At 32.7% G+C, this 19,594-nt stretch overlaps 1 protein-coding gene across 3 annotated transcripts in view; it reads left to right on the top strand.

The window, feature by feature from the left end:
* Nucleotides 1-18,906, top strand: part of LOC140751487 (DNA-binding protein D-ETS-4) — a 40,218-nt gene extending 21,312 nt beyond the window's left edge. For 2 of the 3 annotated variants that reach the window (XM_073085362.1, XM_073085365.1), the window contains exons 2-6: nucleotides 4,473-5,256; nucleotides 5,946-6,100; nucleotides 10,295-10,439; nucleotides 14,166-14,318; nucleotides 17,561-18,906. In XM_073085362.1, coding sequence (XP_072941463.1) covers nucleotides 4,473-5,256; nucleotides 5,946-6,100; nucleotides 10,295-10,439; nucleotides 14,166-14,318; nucleotides 17,561-17,751 — 1,428 coding nt within the window. In that variant the 3' untranslated portion in view covers nucleotides 17,752-18,906. The remainder of the gene's footprint in view (nucleotides 1-4,472; nucleotides 5,257-5,945; nucleotides 6,101-10,294; nucleotides 10,440-14,165; nucleotides 14,319-17,560) is intronic. The other variant, XM_073085363.1, reaches the window with a different exon arrangement.
* Nucleotides 18,907-19,594: the final 688 nt, after the last annotated feature.

Genomic DNA, 19,594 nt, shown 5'->3' on the forward strand with positions numbered 1-19,594 from the left:
AATTCTTGTAAGTTCATTCACAATATTTTGCATGTATACGTTTCTGTATCTAGTAATTACATCAAAGCCATCTTTTAACTTCCTATAACAAGCATTATTATGCAAAGAGTACGTAGACCGCAAGCCTTATGACTTTTTTACTAGAATTAGTTTTCTTTGTAATATTGTACGGGCGTCGATGGCTTTTGTTGAATGATTTCAGCATAATTTCCGTGAAATGCATCTGGTTTACTTATGAATTTATCGTAAGAAATATACTGCTACACGAAACTTTAATGTTAACTGAAACTCAGTTACTTTAGATGTTGTTAACAACAAACTCAACCCTGATACAGTAGAAATTAAGCTAATTATTGCAGGGCTTGGGTTCGGTTCGATTTTCGGTTGGTAGGTAGATATTCCACATTAAACATAAATCTGGGTTTATTGACATATATTTGGATTTCTTTTTAAACTTGTTTTATTAAGTGTGAAGTGGTTATTTTGAAAAATATATCGTCATGTGCATCGCGTATCGTGCCGTATTGTATCAAAAGTGATTTAATTATCATTCCACGAACTTTCGGCGACCAGCGTCAAAATATTCCCGCATAAATTCCTGATTAGGAATTTTCTATGAACCTAATCGCAGTCATCACATCACACCATTGTTGTCCTTATCGATAAGATATCGCCCGACGGTTTTTGTTAACTCGTCAGTTAGCGAAACAAGTTTTGCATACATATTTCCTGGGTTTACCACGTTTTATTATCATTTTAAATGTTGGTACATCGCCGCCAATATTAATTAAGATACTGTTTTTATTGTGTAGTAGCAAGAACTTACGGTTTATATGATGGTAGGTTTTTGTAGTGCGACTGTGGTGGTATCGCCGTCACACCTGTTAGGTATTGCGTAGTAACAGTAGTGTTAAGCAGACGTACTATTGCCGTCAACCCATTAATGTTCCACAATTGGGCACGGGTCTCCTCTCAAAGTGAGAGAGACTTTTGCGATAATTCAGTGCGAATTGGCTTCAGAAGACTATAAATCGTATTCTCTAGTATCTAGAAACGTTAGGAAAAAACGTTTATATGTACTTACGATAACTCAGTTTGCAATCATACACACAATATAGACATTTCCGCATAGTTGGCGCCGTAAGACATTCTAAAGTTATTCATATATTCAAAAGCACATACCTATCTTCGTCAGCCAAATTTTGGTGCAAAAAACACGTGAAAACCAAAGCCCGGATATCGATAACTATATTATTACTTCGATTATGTCTGCTATGCTAGGAATGTAGTCCTAGGTTTCCTTATTTCCAATTGGTCACAAATATGTCTTTTGCGGTCATCGCCTATTATATTTGATAATAGTGCGATGACTCATACGGTAGTATAGTGGAATATATCAAATGTCAATACTATAGTATGACACTTTTATCGTTTTATGTCTATTTCTTTATTACTCTCAGTCATAATGCTTGATGGATTTGAATACACGGGATCTAGCTATATGTCTTCACACAAGTCATATATTAGATTTTTGTACGTAATTTCAAATTCACTAAAATTAATTCGAATTTTGAACGTTCAAAAAAAATTTCTTTAAGCTTTTAAAGTTTCTTTAAAAAAGTCCGGATTTTAGTTGTTTTAATTATGTCTGTTTACCTCACGACTATTGATGTCTGGTGATTTAAGGATTTAAAGTACCTCTTAAACTTTTACAGTTATGAATTTACGATCATAAACTATATTAATGTACTTGGATCTACTATAACTCTTTCTCTATTACCATGTATCATAAACAACCAATATTTACTTACAAGTCAAATGACAGGGCAAGAAACAATCGATAAACGTGCCACAAACTCGGTTCTCGTATGAATATTCCCACAAGCAACAATTATTACGAGTTATCAAGATCTAACGTGAGAAAGACATTGTTTAAAGGAAAAAATAATAAGCATGCGACTTGTCCGAGCCTGATTATGTGGACCGACCGGTATAACCACGGTTTCATAACGAGAAATGTGCCTTAGTAAGTCTTCAGCGGCCATAACGATGGGTCTTTCTTTGCTTAGAGTAAGTCTTTTGTTCTTAATAATTTGTTGTAGTGTTATTTTGTACAAATTTAGCAACTAAAATTTACAAAAAATGAATTACATAGGTACATTCAAATTTCATTTCGGGTCTGTACCCTTACCAGGAGTTTTTACGTTTTGACAAATATGACTGTTTTGGTATTTGTTTACGTATTTGCCCATATAATTTCCAATCAGCGCCCCTAGCGGATTGTGTCAGAACTTGGAAATAGTATGGGCTAATGGCTAATGGTATTATATTTACCAAATATTTTTCAGATAAAAGATTAATTATTATACATTCATCTAAGCAATTACATATTATGACTGAATCATTTATTCGAAAGTAATTTCGTTGATTAAATACCCGATGTTTTGTCACTAAGTCAAAATTTACATACAATTATTTCAGAGAGCATTCGTTAAAAATATCTTCGGAATAACGAAACGTTATAACTCCAGAAGCGTTACTCATAACGTCGTATTAATGAATTTAAAATTATCCTATCGTACCAATATAAGTATGCCTGATTAAAAATAACATTTAACTTCAGTTAGTGCGTTAGTCAGTGCCAACTATAGAACGGTTTGACGTTTACATAAACAAACAAAACATGAAACTGAAGTGAATGTTATGTTTGGGACATCTGGCTTCACGTCAGAATGACGTAAGCGAAGGGTGACCGATTCAACTTCAGTTTCGGTATTACGCATGAAATGTAACATAAGGCGGCGTTTTGTCCTTTTAGGGTTCCATAGGTAAGTGGGAAAAACGGGACCCTCTTACTAATCTTCCGATATTTGTTTGTCTGTCACATTCTCTATCTCTTGAAGATTTTTTACAAATAGTGAAGGGGAAAAATTATATTCATATGTAACGGGGTTTCAGCTGATTTTAACTTTGTTGTGTGGATACATCTATCTTTTTAGCTACACAAAACCTTAAAACAGTTAGTTCCAAAAATATTTTTAACCCAGCATCAAATGTCATTAAAATACGTATACGAAAGCATTGCTTTTTCCCTTAAGTGAAAATCAGTGGAATGTTATAAATATACATATTATATTACTATTGGTACTCGCGGCTTCGCCCGCATTGTAAAGAAATAATATGGCATACATAAAACGGAAAATTTGTACCTGCATTGGAATGACAGTGGTGCCATCTGTAGAAAATTGGTCTTAACAAATCCCAAACCCTCGTAGGCTCTTGGACAATAACTTTGCTAAAGATCGTCACTTGATCAAATGCATAGTTTCCGATTCTATAACTACTTACGAATTAAAAAATAATTAAAAAAACCTTTTCCCAAGGACTAAATTGTGAATCTAAACCATTCTCAAGTCCCCTTGAACACACACAACAAATTTCATCAAAATCCAGTCGTTTAGGAGGAGTTCAGTGACATACACACGCACATAAGAAATATATATATATATATAAGATTTTACTGTCTAGCTTGTTTGATGTGCTAAGTAAAATTTGTTTTACGACACGACCGTTTTCAGAGAGTATGTCATCAAACGAGCATTTCCTTTAAGTGCCTATAAAATTGTTGTGACTACGTTGACACCATTGGCTGCCTATATTGTCTTGATATAATTATATTTGACTCAATAGTAATAAATCTTTTAAACTTCATTATTGGATTACAGAGAATTAAACCTTAATTATTGGTAAAACCCTCAGCTTTATGGCCTGTAGCAATAATTTTCTCTATAGACATTATTGTAACAAAGATTCTTAATTTAACGATTTTATAAATTAAACAACTTGAGAAGGAATTTTATTGAATTATTAATATATGCGCTCAAGGTGCTTAATTATAACTGTATTTAATGGACATTAGGACCTGTTGGCCTTGTTCTATAAAAGGACCCTTACAATAATGTAATCGTGAGCTTGGTCCTAATGTAGGAATGGAATATTCTATGAGATAAATGTAATTAGTTCACATAATTTACATATTGACAGACAATGGGAAATCCAAGCCATGGGCTATGGGTTCCTCGAAAGCTGAGCGGAATTCAAATGATTTATTATATTTCTGGTTATTACTTATGAGTTGTTTTTCCGATGATTAATTGTGAATTTATATATATATATAGTTAATTAAGTACTACCTTACCACATAAGATCTTACACATGAAGTCACAGTCAATATTTAACATTCTAATCATCTTTTTTCTAGACCATATGCCGACGTGTTAATTGAAAATTTAAATATTTAAACGAATCTTTTGATACCGATCGGTAAAAACAAATCGTGAACTGCCCATAACTCTGCTGATATACAAACAAATATTTGCAAAGCTTTGCGTACTTTAAATCGAACGATCTGTAATGTAATAATCTTGTTTAGTCTTTAGCCCAATTTTTATATTAGTTTTCTTTGTTAACAGATGCCACAAACGGTGCCCAGGTCCGGGTGCAGCCCACCATCGGCTTCACAGGGAGAGAGAGCAGTACCAGCGTCTCCCTCAGATATCCACCATCTCTTGCGCCTCCTAGGCGCTGCATCCCCTCCAGAACAGATGCTGCACTCCCCACCCACACACATCAAGCCACCACCTCCTTATCCAGAAGATAATAATTTCCTAGAGCGCCTCTACGACTTAGAGAGATATCCCACACCATCTCCTTCATCAGACGAAGGTACAATTCCCACAGTGGCGCTGCAACCATCCTCCCCCTACAGCCTTCCATACCATTCCCCAGTCTTCATCAAGGAGGAGCCAAACAGACTCTCAGTGGCTGGCTTTTCCTCTCCATACCCACTCTCGCCGTCAGGCTCCTGCGTTTCCTATGGGAGCCAGCACCAGTACTCCTCACCGGTACCACAACACGAAGAGTATATCGACATCGAGGAGCTCCTGAAAGAGAATCAGATCCTACAAGAGAGTGTTCAACATAGTTACATCACACCCAAAATTGAAATCGAAGAACCGAGAGATCACATTCTTCTCAGATCTGCGCTAGAGGATACATCATTTCAAAAACGTTTAAATCTCAGACCTATACCCTTGGAGTTGGGAAGTGTCAAAATGGAGGAGAGCAGTGGAGGTGCAAGCGGTACTGGAGACGAGGCCTTAGTCGCACCAGATATAGACCGTGTTCTGTCTATGGCAATCGAACAATCGAAAAGAGATGTAGACAATACCTGCACGGTATTGGGAATATCGCCAGGTGAGTCATATAGAAATGTATTCACTATTAATCATTGAGGTAAACCGATGCATATACGAGACATTCTTACTCGATGCCTAAGCCTGAACATTGTACTGTCGTGTCGACATAGCTATCTGTTGTAAGAATAATTATCAATGACGTCACTTCGATCGTAAGATGATAGAAAAAACGTTTTCCACGTAGACTTCGCGTTAGCTACTGCTTAAGCACACAGCTATTAAAAATATAAATGGCTTCCTAGAACTTCGCCAGAATGGGTGCTTACGCAACGTTCGAGGCATTTATTTATACTGCTATTGACGATCGGTGGCGTTAATCACTAATTTTATTGTTTTTTGCATCTGGATATTCATACAAAAAATCTTATATGTTGGTGTATGTTATACACATAAGGTGTTTTGATCATATAAAGTCTGTGAATACAAATTTGTTGTAATTAAGTTTCATAAAATTGATTGGGCAAAAACTGTGTGGTTTCATCAAGTTTATCTTCCAGTAGGAAAAATATAAATTGCAATAAATATTAATAAATCTCAGTTTTCGATAAATCAGAATCAGAATAGAAATTTTATATGCATAGTACACTTGATTAATTTAGATATACTTTAGTATATCTATTAATGAATTCATCACGCCTTTCTCTGGAATCTTATAAAGCAGAAATCTCACAATTTTTTAAATTTCAGATCCAATGTTGTGGAGCACGGCGGACGTGAAAGCATGGGTGATGTTCACACTGCAGCACTTCAACTTGCCGATGGTGCCCGCTGATTATTTTGCCATGGACGGAGCTGCTCTCGTCGCTCTCACTGAAGAGGAGTTCAACCAGAGGGCGCCACAGGTATGTTATAATCTGAAATTATTTCTCATGCTGCGAATGAAGCACATAAATTATTAGCAATATGTCCTGCATGGTTATACGATTATATATGTATGAAAAGGCATAAAAAGCGATCGGAATATAGAAAGGGTGTACTGCAGCTTTAAGCTAGAGAGTAAATAAATGTCAAATACATCTAAACGAAATAAAATGTTTAATAATATGAAACTATTAAATTATTAAATCAAGTAATCTTATTTATAGAAATTAATTAGTGTAATACAATCAATTCAAATCTAAGACAAAACCAGGCACAATAATATCACATTGATAGAATTTACAATTTGTCTGGTTTAAATACAAGTTTTGTTGAACTTTAGAAACATTCCGATTGTGGAATTTATTGTCCTAATCTCACGACCCTGGGGGCGATTGAGGGCAACCGATAGGCGCCTCGGTTTGAAATACTTGTGGCTACAGAATATTGTCTCCTGACTTGCCATAGGTATCATATGGAATGAATAATGTTTTAATTTTTTACTAGTAGACTGCGGAGACTGTTCGGTAGTATTTCTGTCTCATTCCTTGGCATGATTTGGGGCGCCAGATCATGCCAAGGAATATAGACGATTCCATAGACACTTCGTATGGCGATACGAAGTGTCTATGTGTTATCATGCCAGTGGTCGCAGGTGTATTTCTAACATTAAAAGCATTATTATCGTCACACATCCCTACACTTTGGAGAATGCTCAAGCGATTGATCAATCGAGCACGATGACTTTTCACAACAACAACAATAACACGAGATACCTTATTAATTTTTAATCGAATTTGGATATTTTTAGGCTATCTTTACTAATAACAACTAGCTTTATCACAATATTCTACAAATCATCGTACTTATTTTATTATTTTACAGATTTATTAATTCAGTATAATTTACAAGCTTGTTGTCAAAAGGAAACTTATCGCTAATAGTATCAAATATCGTCGATACCTATAAAGCTTGGTATTTTAAGTTACAAGCTTCAGTAGAGAAAATTATATTTTTGGGTCGCTTGATATAGTTGGAAGTATGATAAACAGCATAGCGACGACAGCAACATTTCCATGACCTTTCACTAGGTATTATTGTATCGGGCGCTATCTGTTGTTCTACAATCTCATGTATAAAGTACAAAGTTTATTATCAACATTCATTTTAATATTACTTTCTATCATTTTTAATGTATGTTATTTTATGAATGTGTCCCTTCCTTTATTGTTTTAAATTGATTTATTTTTGTGAGTGCTAGATCCATACATAAGTTGTTATGTCTTTATGACAAACTAAATTTGTATTATATTTTAGAACTTGCTGTTGCTAAAAGCTTAAGAAGTAATGGTAAGAGTGAATAAGACTAATTTGAGTTACTTGTGCGCATGTAAAAATATTCATTTATAACACTTTGGTATTTTGGGTATTCACGTTTAGTAAGGTGTGTTGGTATACATTTGTCGTTATTCGCAAGCTATGTAGCTGTCATTTTTTTGCGTATTCTCAAGTCTATATGCGTAATACTATTACTTAAAAAAATATTTGTCTTACGTTGGTCTATGTCATTGACTGGATTAAATCCTCATCAATGGACACTAATTAAGCAAGGCGGGTTACTTCCTCCATTTCATTGTTGACGCAACTATTGACTTCTACGCATTATGACGTTACGGCTCAGTGGCCGAGGAAATCCGTTTAGGATAACCGGGTTACAGTTATACAACTAATTGACACGCAACAGTCAATAAAATTTTGCAATGGACTTGATATTTCGGCCCCATTATGGTCACTAGCGAAATTTCTCAATTTGTGGTTTTGATTTTTGAAATGAGGCTTTTGAATTAGTTAAGTTACATATATTATGATTGTTACGATTAAAATGAACCCGTTGGGAAAATAAAATGGATCTAACACGATTATCCATTTAGATAATCATTTTAGATTTTTTAGGTGTGTCGCAAAGTATTTCTATTGCTCTCATCAAGTTTCTACTAGCTTTCTGAGATCGTTAGGTCAAGATAATATTTGTTATTAAATTAAATTGTAGTCCAAGCCATTTTGACACCTATTAAAAACTAATAAATATAATCAATATCGATAAGACTGTAACTATTTAATAACAGTCATTTACAAAAACAAACACGTAGTATTTTTCAGTTATACAAGAAGGCAGTCTCTGTACATTACAATCGCTCCTAAGAAAGACGAACAAAGTAACAGCTATTGTTTTAATTACACGATCAGACACGATCAATTACTATCTATTACGATTTTATAAAACAATACTCAATTATACACCAACACGCATTGTTCCGCACATGAAATAATTATGTAAGGCGACTAATTTGAGAAGGCTAAACAGGTATATAAGGGCAGGGTTACATGTTAAAAATGTAAAAAGTACATTTTTTTATCGAAACGAATTATATTGAACCATTTGTTGAAATTTTTGAACACATTGATTATAAAGTTGTCACTAGTGGGCGTTGTCTGCCAATAGAGCACGGTCACTCTTTTTAGCTTACAATCATTCTCAGAATAAAACAATATTATTAGAATTTAAAGTTTAATCGAACACAAGTCTCATTGTCTTTCACATTATTTCTTCGTTATAAAAACAATTACAATAAAAAATATATATTAGTGACATGGTAAAATTCTTGTAACTGCCACTAATATTTAAGGTATAGTAAGTTCTCCTAACGACAAGATAATCGAGTGTATCATATTATTATAGAAATAAAAATACTAATATATATTATGTAGTTGGAAAGATGAGTCACATCACATATAATTTTCAAATAAATGTGACGTGGCAACGACGGGAATTTGCGTAAGAGCATTAACACGTACTAAAAATCATGAATTATCTATTTTAATCATTTTATTTAAAATTTTATTACATGTCGTTTATTGAGCATCTGTTGTATGATAAATATGTCATATTTCAAAGGTTTAGATCCAATTCAGTTCAAGACATTCAAATATTGGTATTTTGGGGAAACAATAAGTAAATTTACATTTTGTTACGGCATATGTATTAAACGAGTCAAGCTAAAAAAATAATGTTGATTTGATATCAAATACTAATACGAAACTTATTGTTACAATCAATTTATTTTTACACAATATAATCTATCTTTCTATTTACAAACTATAAATCTATATACAATATATACAAAAAAATGTAATTTAAACAAAAAAGGAACATTAAAACTTTAGGAAATATAAAAAATTAAATATAAAACAATGAGTCCAAATCACAATATAAATATTTATTTTAATATAAAACTTTGTAATAAATGTCCAATGTGTTTGATGCTGGTCATAATATATGAATATTCATTACCAAAGGATGTAACATCACTGAATCATCAAAAGAGACGATGATTCATTTATGAACTTCATCCCAAATTTAATCTTAACCTTTTGTACCTTACAACGATGGTAATCACAAATCTACGTCCCATTTAGGTATCGGCCCATAATTGTGTTATGTTAGTCCGATTTTTGTGTTACTTGGCTACAACCCTATACGTAACTATCAGATAATTCTTAAAAGACTCAAATAATTTAAGTGTAACTCTTAAATTATGAACGTAATATAAACTTACGTCGGCGTCATGTAAGCTTGCTCTAATCGTTCAAGTGGGTAGGTAATCGCCGTCATCGACTGTGCTCGAACTTTCTCCAAGGCCGATGAAAGTCGCAACTTGCTTGCTATCGGCGTTTGCATACAAAACGTTCAATCTGGTTTGTTTTCAAACCATAAATCTCGATAAATGATGAATGCGGCGGCTTAAGAGTAACAACTCAAACTTCAACCGTTACGTTATGCGTGGTTGATTGTTTATGATGATTCTGCTCTCGTGGTATCAATTTTGATTCTAAGTTGACTGAGACAAATAAATCATTCAAATACGTTATGTACTCTAGGATTATTTGATAGTACTTTACATATTTCGTTACTATAATCTATTCTTTAGTTAGGTAATCAGGTAAACTTATTTATAAACGTAGTCTAAAAAAGGCAGTTTGTGTAAATACAATTCTGTCATTGATATGCAAGACTGTTAATGGCAAATCAAAAAATATGTCAAAGGCAACATTTACAACTTTCAAAATATTCTATATTGATTTATGATGCTAAACCATATTTTCTTCTGTTGTTACAGGCGGGTAGCACATTATATGCCCAGTTAGAAATCTGGAAAGCTGCAAGACACGAAGGATGGAGATCTACGCCATGGTCAGAACACGAGCAGCCGTCTCCAACGCCTGCACCTACCGGTTTACCATCAGCTGATGATATGAGTGATGGTAAGTTGTTTTATCTTAATGTTACTTTAAATTTACGTAATACAGACGAGTATAATACGTGAAACGATAAACTTAGAGCTTAACCTAGTAACCTTATAACCTAGTCCTAAAACTAAATAGATGACATTTAATTGTAATTAAATTCAGTGGAAAAATAATACAATAATGAATAAAAAAAATAAAAAAGGTGCAGAAGTAAAGCTTTGCAAGTAATTTGAGATTAAAGATATGAACTATAAGGTAGTATTGACGTCAAATTTTGGACTTTGATCTATAATTCGCAAATCTACACTTTACATAAATTATAAAGCTTTTGAAGATTAAGATAATATTACTTATAGTAAAATTTATGATTGCGATAAATTTAATGGCGTAGTAAACAAAGTCCATAACACTATAGTTGTTACTGGGTAATTATCATTTTAATTTGATCTATGGTAATTATCGTTTGGTGATAAAGTCTGCGATCCATTTATCATAATATTTGTTGCGTAACTGTCTTTACTATGAAATCAATTCTTATCGATCAAGTCTAAGCCCTTAGACTATTATCGTTTTTCACCTAATTTATTAATTAAGCTTAACATATTCCTGTTATTTCACGTGACATTGGTAGGTACGTAAGCAATAATAACCTTCTATGTTAAAAAAACATAAATCGTACTTAGGGAATATTTACCGATTGATTTATATGAAAGTTTTTAATTAGTTAAACTATGGTTTGTTAATATAATGGAAATAAGAAACGCAACGGTGTCCGAGCAATGTAGCACGGTAATGCATCTGCTTGCATTGTGATCAACCGTTAGGCGATACTGGACCCACATACAGAAGACGTTAGAGACAAACGAGTCGATGATATATGACCAAGTGTAGTATATGTTGGAGCTGTTAGCTTGCTTTACGAGGGAATTGTATACAGACAGAACGGGGACGCTAGCTTTATTGAAAATGATGGATGTTCCGAGATTTGCGGCGGTTTTACTCTACAGCCAATTCGCGTTAGAAATTGGATAGTTTATGGGATAACTCGTATAACACTTAGAAACTTCAATTGTGTTTCTACGTAGCCTTATCGACAAGATTAGATACACAATACCTATCACAAATAACACAAAGTAATTGATTGTGTGATAAATTCAATATCAGACTGATTATGTACTTAATTCTTGTATATCTATGAACAACAAAACGTGATATTATGATCTTAAAAACAAGATTTAATTGTAAATTACTGTTCTATTTTATGGGACAATTATTCAAATCAAAGTTAATAGGAGGGATAAAATAGATATAACATGGTAGCAGTAAAAGTAATGTCATTGACAATCGTGGTATAATTTTTGAAATAGAATTGCAGTTGTTACAAAAAGTGGAATCCTTGCCTTATGAGCTTCGAGTAGGTTAAAAAAGTGTTAGATAGTGGCACAGGAAACAGCTATCGGCAATTATCAGCCGCGGTGCAGGCAGCATTCCTCGCATTGCGTATGCCAGAGAGATTTATAACGATTGGGGATAAACACACTGACTTTAATGATCAATTCTGTGTCTATGACGAATCCGATTTAGTGGATGAAAACATCAAGAAAGCAAGTTTATTTACTAAATTTTGGCTTAAAATAACATTTGAATGAATAGCAGCAGATGCGCTTAATGATCTCTTAACGTCTGGTTTAGTATAAATGGCGCCGGTTTTACAGGTAATATAGACTTTAGATAAGATGTTCAAAATAATGAATGGTTGTCTGTCACATTAATCAGTTTTATAATATTATGCATTTATACAAAGGTCGAAACACCTGTTCAATTTGCAGATATAAGAATATTAAATAATGGTTTCAGATAAACGGTAAATATTTCAAATATAAAAAACCATGGAATATGTAAATATATTTCTGGAAGTGTGAGTTTTTTAACATACTAAATGAATGAAACAAACACAAAGGACATCAATCTGTAACCGATTCTAAAGTAAAAGTGATTCTTAAATAAGAGTGTAGGTAAGTCATTTGAAAATTTCTTTTGCCACACAATTTATACCAGAATCAAGTTAACCTTATCGTTATCAAGCAAAGGCATCGAGGCACTACTACTACTGCAGTTAAATATTAAGGTCTAACCTTAAAATTTGTAAAAAGTACGGAATTTGACCTACTGAAACCGAACGCAATGAACCTTCAATACAGCATTGGTTAAAACTCAGTCAAGATACAGTTATTCTATCAATCAGACCGTCCCACTGGCGTTCAGTCCCTACAAGCGAGTCTAAGAAGCCATATACGTCGAAGCAGCTTTTTCCTTCATTTCCCGACGTCCCAGATCTTACCAGCGTCTCGCCTCAGACTCGCAAGGTCGTCAATGCCGACCAAGATAGATCGCTCGTTTGGCATTATAAAAATTCATATGAATTCCAATCGATACTTATCAATGTTTCTGAACTAGAATCTACAGGAAGCCATGTTTTATGTTCGTATTCTAGATCATACTTCGTCGCATACTGCCGATATTGAAGTAGATAATGGAAATAATGAATGATTTATCGAATGTTTTGAAGTAAATGTAGTAGCTACATGAAAGTAAACATAATTTAGTGTATTATTTTACTGCTACTTCTTCTGAAATACTTACAAAAATGGAAACATTCTAATGTTATTTATTATACCTACTATACTTATTCATTTATTGTTTTTTTAAATGTATAAAATATTATTGATTAATATTAGTAAAAGGTCGTATTGCAGTGCCACCTAGCGGCGTGTTACAAAGTCAGCATAGAATTGTCAATAAAAAACTTTCATGAATTTGTTCAATGCACATATCGTTTTATCTAAGAGTATTTTGATACTGGTCCATTAATCCTTCAATTCGCACTTGCCTCTAAAACAAAATATCCGTTTTCAAATCTATCCTTGAATATTAACATGACTGATTTTCCCAAACCATTCCATTCAGTAGCAAGACTCCAGTACGTCTTTAAATAGACGCCATAACACTTCACTTGTAAACATACTCTGTTTATTCTTTGAAGGTTATTAGTTTTGTTTAACGTTTGCGAAAGTTGAGAAGAAAGGAGCAAGTTTGTAGTGAACTATTCAATAGTTTTCAAAGAAATCGTTGTCCTTAACGTTGGAGAATTGAAGAGAAAACCTAAACTCCATACTTAAATTATATTGGCTTTTACCCGTTCTCAATATTTTTGTGCAATCGTTTTTATAATCATTTTATTGGTCGTTAAAACGAAAGCTACGTTATCATATGTAATTTTATGTTGCGAAACACGTTAACGAAAAAGTTATTAATAATTTTTAATGGGTATATTCTTTTGTAATTTATTGATATTATTTATTAAAATATCAATTTTCGTAGAATTGCAGTTGAAGATTTATAATAAAAATCGGCAGTGTGAATCGGTTTCGCGTTAACGATGTCGGTCTAAATAAATGTAAATTATTATTTGTAAATATATATTGTGTAATGAGTATAGTATCTTTAAAAGGGTTCGACTACTAAAAGGAATTTATGTTAGTTTGTAATTGTAGCGTGTTTCGTATTTTTTTATAAAACCTTACAAATCTTAAAATCAATAATCAAAAAATCATTTTATTTGTACTAGGTTCACCTTATTTTCATACAACCACTTAAATTAATTGGTTTCCTTTTTTTTTGTTAAGTTTGTCTTTAGAGTTTCATATTTTATTTGTATTTATTTTTTGGTGTCTTTGTTAGCAGATGATGACTCAGAATCGGCCGGTACGAGCGTAGCTACGGCGGGAGGCAAGGCGAAGTCTGGAAGCACACATATACATCTGTGGCAGTTCCTGAAGGAGCTTCTAGCGTCACCCCATGTACATGGATCGGCTATTCGGTGGTTGGATCGAAGTGAGTTTCCTTTCATTATCCTTGTTACCAAAAAGTTGATGTTTTACGACCAGCAATTCATCTGCGATCTAACAGAAAACCATAGATATTTAGAACATAGAATAGTTACATAGACGTTTAAGTAATTCTTATAATTCGTTATAGGTGTTGTAACGTAACGTCTTCGCGTAATTTTGAACTTATATTTTTTATGTAATATTCATACGATCTAATCGCACATATTTTCTAAATAATAATATACTTATTGCAAAATTGGCAGAATTTTGTACACCCATCAATTAAGTACTAGAGAATAGAAAAAGATAGACTTTTTCTATTACTCTGAGGTGGATTTAATTTATTTTGAGCTATTATTGCGAACATTTTCTATTATTTAAACAAAGGTACTAAAGCGGCTCAGAACATATACAATTCAGATGGTGTCGATGATAGACGATGTTTGTTATTCCGATTGCAAAACAGATACTGCCGCACAGAAGTCGTGTTGGTAGAAACGGCGACGTCACGATTGATGTTATTAATAGAATTCTTGAGAAATAACGGCACCTATACAAATTAATAGTGAAGTCTACCTACTTACTAACGAAATTTCAAACCACTGTACCTTATAGTAAATCGAAATATGAGTATATTCAAAATTTGGAGTAATTTTTGAAACAGCTACTTCAATTTACATTTTTAACGACAATTATAAGTAATAAAAAACACAATAATTTTAATACAAAAATATAAAGTTAAAAGAACTTCATTCAAGCTGTACATATGTATATATTTTTCAAGCAATACGAAATAGAATATTTGTTTCTTTACTGACCAAAAAGATATATAACGGCATTTCAAAAACTACTTAAAGTTTTCCATATAATATGCAATTGTTAAAATTAAACAATTAAACACGATAACCTACTTTATAAGCAGAAATAAACAAACGAAACTAGAATAAAACTCATTACAATAATACAATCTAATTATAATATTAATGTGATATTTATTCAATCTATTAGTCTGAATTTGTTGTTCACGTCGGTTTTATTGCTTTATTAGAATATTGATTCCTAAGTTTATTTTAATATAAATCTGTTTCTATTCGTGATTTAATTGAATGTAATATTATTCAAATCTTCAATTAATATTTCGTTTCTTTATAAATATAAAAAACAAAACACTTTTGTACAAATTATGTAAAATCAAATCAATATATTTCGCGGAACTATTTAAATAGGAATAAAATGTATTTTAATTCAAATGTGTGTTTTGTTCAAGTACTTTAAAAATAATTATAAAATTATTTTAAAATCAAATTATACAAAATTATAATAAAACATGTATATGTATTGTATATGTATTGTATATGTGTACACGATAAAATAACAATAGTTACAAGTTCACTCGTTATTATAAGGAAATCGCTCGATGTTTTCAAAACGAGTTTAACATGATCACAAACAATAGATACTAAATAATACACAGCTGGTTTTTATAAAAATAACCTAAGACAAAGACTATCAAGGTTTTGTCCAACTGATAGAGTCTGCGTAGAGGATATAAAGCGGTTTATTTTTTTGTAGTCTGACTGCATCAATGCCACACCCACATAAGTTCTACTATCGTACTAGTAGTACTAGTACTAGCTGGCTACTACCAGGTAGTAGTATCAGCAGTGTTATGTTTCGATGGAAGGTCACAAGTTGTGGCGTGGCATACTTGCGTTATCTGTGATAGAAAATGTTTTTATATTATGATTAAATCATTTTATTATAATCAGTCTAAATAACGGAGCAATCTTGTTTAATTTATTCGGTTTTATCATTTTAAAGTAGGTAGTCCATTTTTATTTTCGAACATGACCCTTGTTGTTTACAAAACCCTGTGATAATGTATTGATAAGTGTTTTATAATGTTTACATTGCAGAGCAACAGTGTTGCAAGCTATGATATATTAAAGTTTGCGTTTCTGGCGTAAACCGCTTGTAAGGCCGGTTATACAAGTGCGTTTTTGTGTTGCGATTATGCGACAAAAAGACAGACAGAGTAGGTAATTGTATCATGAAAACAGATAACTAGAGATAAGTAGATCATAACAATAAGCTTTTATGATTTTACTGATACTGCTAAACAAAATAATTTGAAATAATTAAAATATATCGGACAATAAAATAACAGTTACACTAAGTAATCTGTGGTTAGAATAGTAAAATAATCCAATTTTAGGGCATAAAACATACACTACTATCCATAACTGAGCGTGTTTCTGAAAATTGATTAAATACTATATGGCAATCACGACTATCATAAGCACCAGCAATAACTTTTTTAATTGGCCACAAGCGTGCAAACAAGGCAATAAAACTATTTTTTTTTTTTTTTTTTGAGTTTTGCTTTTCTGTCCGATATTCCTAAACTATATATTTCTGGGCGGTTTTACCTTCTAAAAAAATAATATCATATTGAGAAAATACGATCAATGTTGTATTATTTTTAAATTCAAAATTGATTTTTAGTTTCATTTGTACAATGTACCTTATGTACGCTATGAAAGCAATAAAGTCCATTCTTTGCATAAACACGATATGTGCGGCATTCTTTGTTCATACTATTATAATAAGCTATAATAACTTATTTCTATTTTTAATTATTTTAAATGTAGATACAACATTTAATTACTTATTCAAATTAAAGCAATGTCTTCCTTATTGATACCGTTATTATAAAACAATAGGATGTATAAGCAAATCAGTAATCGATATTAAACTCCGCACAATAAGTGGAAATCCATAGCAACATTCACAAGCCAAGGTGAGCGTGCCACTTACTTGCCATCTGGTGGTACTCTGGTAATACCATAGCAAAGGTTGCTTTTCCAAGTCGTGACTAGCCCAGGACACTATTGTACATTGTTACGATTTATGGGCCAATTAAAACTTAGTACCTACCCGTTTTGGGCTTTATTGATTTGCATACGGATAATGTAGCAGCTGACGTGATAGATGTACAAAACGTGTTTGGATAGTTCAGTATTACATTGTTGCAATCATTATAGTCAAAACATTACCAAGCCTCAAATATTAAGTTTTAAAAAATATTCTGAATTTACGTTAGGAATACAACTGTTCTTCAATATATATTTTGTACATAGCAACGCTGTAGAAAACACACTGTAGATATATCTATTAAGTAAAGAACGACCTAATTAGCATACTTGGACTATCAAACAAATGGTTAATTCATATCGTGTTCCACAGGTAACGGGGTGTTCAAAATTGAAGATTCAGTGCGTGTCGCGAGGCTGTGGGGCAAGCGAAAAAATAGGCCCGCTATGAACTACGACAAGCTGTCGAGAAGCATCAGGCAATACTACAAGAAAGGCATCATGAAGAAGACAGAGAGGAGTCAGAGGCTCGTGTATCAGTTCTGTCATCCGTACTGCTTGTAAATACTCCATTGACACTTAGGTTTAGTTACTGTAAATAATTTATTGTAAATAAGGGAGTGAGAGAGCCGCGGTAATGCGGACACAACGAGGGCTGGTCGCGTTTTGCGCGGTAAACGCAAAGCTCGACGCAGTCGTAGAGTTTGTCGACTGCCTAAGTCTCTGTATAGGCGAGTTAACGCCGCGGGACAGGCGTCGATTGTCACCCCTCCATAAAGTTCGAGAAAGGTAATTTTCTCTGGAATTTTATCGGACGGGGAATTCGCTGATTGCGTTAGACATTAAGTTCTTTTTTACCAGCGACTAGACAGTGTGTCTGTCGACCAATTATTCGGTCGATAGGTCAACTAATGCTTGTCGAAAGCTGGTAATGTTTATCCCATATATCTATGATATATTTCTAGTACGTTCTATGAACTTTTAGGTAAGAAAAATGTAAATATTAATTTATATTGGAATTTTATCTGATAACTTTACGTGAGAGTAACAATAAGTTTGTAAGTACTTGATTAAGAAACGATCAATTAATGTGAATAAAAAATAAAAAGTAAAAAAAAATAATTTAATAATAGTTAATGTAAGAAAATGTGAAATTAAATTAAATGTGTAATAAGAAGCGTAGTGTAACGCGCAATGAGATTAGTGCGGCTTAAGTCGTCCGATCGTTTCGACTTTTGTTTGACGCTTTCGTGATGGAGAAACGAAACGAGTCGAAACGAAAGGCATCTTGAATAAGTATGAATGTATATACTCAACTGTTTTATATTTAAGGCGCATGTACGAATACGTGACGAAACGGTTTCTCGTAAAACTGCGCGTAAAGGGAAGAATGCAATTTAGATGTTATTTTAAATGTAAGAAATGACGCACGTCGTTGAGATTAAATGAACAAAATCGGGTTATGTGTAAAATTTTGTGCCAAATAGATGTAGGCCTTTAAATTTATTGGGGACAAAATTATTTCTCGTGAAATCGGTGCCCGCCGATGTGAATCTGTAATTTAAACTTTAGTTTAGTCGGTGTTGGGATGGGTCGTAGGTTAAGACTTATCTTAAGAACGACGCAGTTAGCGTTTGTCGTAATAATGTTATTATTGGACCAAACTAATGTAGTTTATAATTATGAATGGTAGTGAGAAATAAATGGAGATCTTATTTATTATGTTGTTTCATTTGCGGTCTACTAGTTTTAATTAAGCGTTAATCATTTCTAGAACGATATGATTGGATGGCTAGAATTTTAATGATGAAATGGCTAACTTCATAGTCGAATGACTATTAAGGCGAGAGATCTTTCAAGATGCGTATTATTTTAATATCAACTATCAAATGAACGTTTAAATATTAGCACTAATTAATGAAATAAAATAAACTAAAAGTTTTGTAAATCATTACCTACATAGCGCATCCACAAGTCAGTGGTTTCCGGGTTCGATCCCGGTCAGTACGTAAGATACCTAAATGAAGAATTTTAATGTTCTTTATGGATTTCATTTATTAATTGGGTTATTAATTTATTAACATTTCTATTTAATGGTATAAGTACTATTACAAAAATTATGTGAAAGAAAGCTTAGACGCGGCCGTTATTTATAAAATCAATTTCTATTGTATGATTTGCCCACTAAACGAAATTGGACAATTTCTTTCAAATAGAAGTTATTAATTTTCGATCTTGGGTAGGCAAAACATTGGATATATCGATTTTATTAATAAAGGGCGTTAGAATATGCAAATACGAATCCATTATTTAATATTACTCTAACCACAAGATGCCAATCATTCATAATAATATCAATCTTAAGATCTTTTATCTAGATCATATGGTATACAGTAGTATAATTAGA

The sequence above is a fragment of the Epargyreus clarus genome, unplaced genomic scaffold (genome assembly GCF_041222505.1).
Source record: "Epargyreus clarus isolate Ecla_fem2 unplaced genomic scaffold, WU_Ecla_fem_2.2 ptg000023l, whole genome shotgun sequence".
Taxonomy (NCBI): domain Eukaryota; kingdom Metazoa; phylum Arthropoda; class Insecta; order Lepidoptera; family Hesperiidae; genus Epargyreus; species Epargyreus clarus.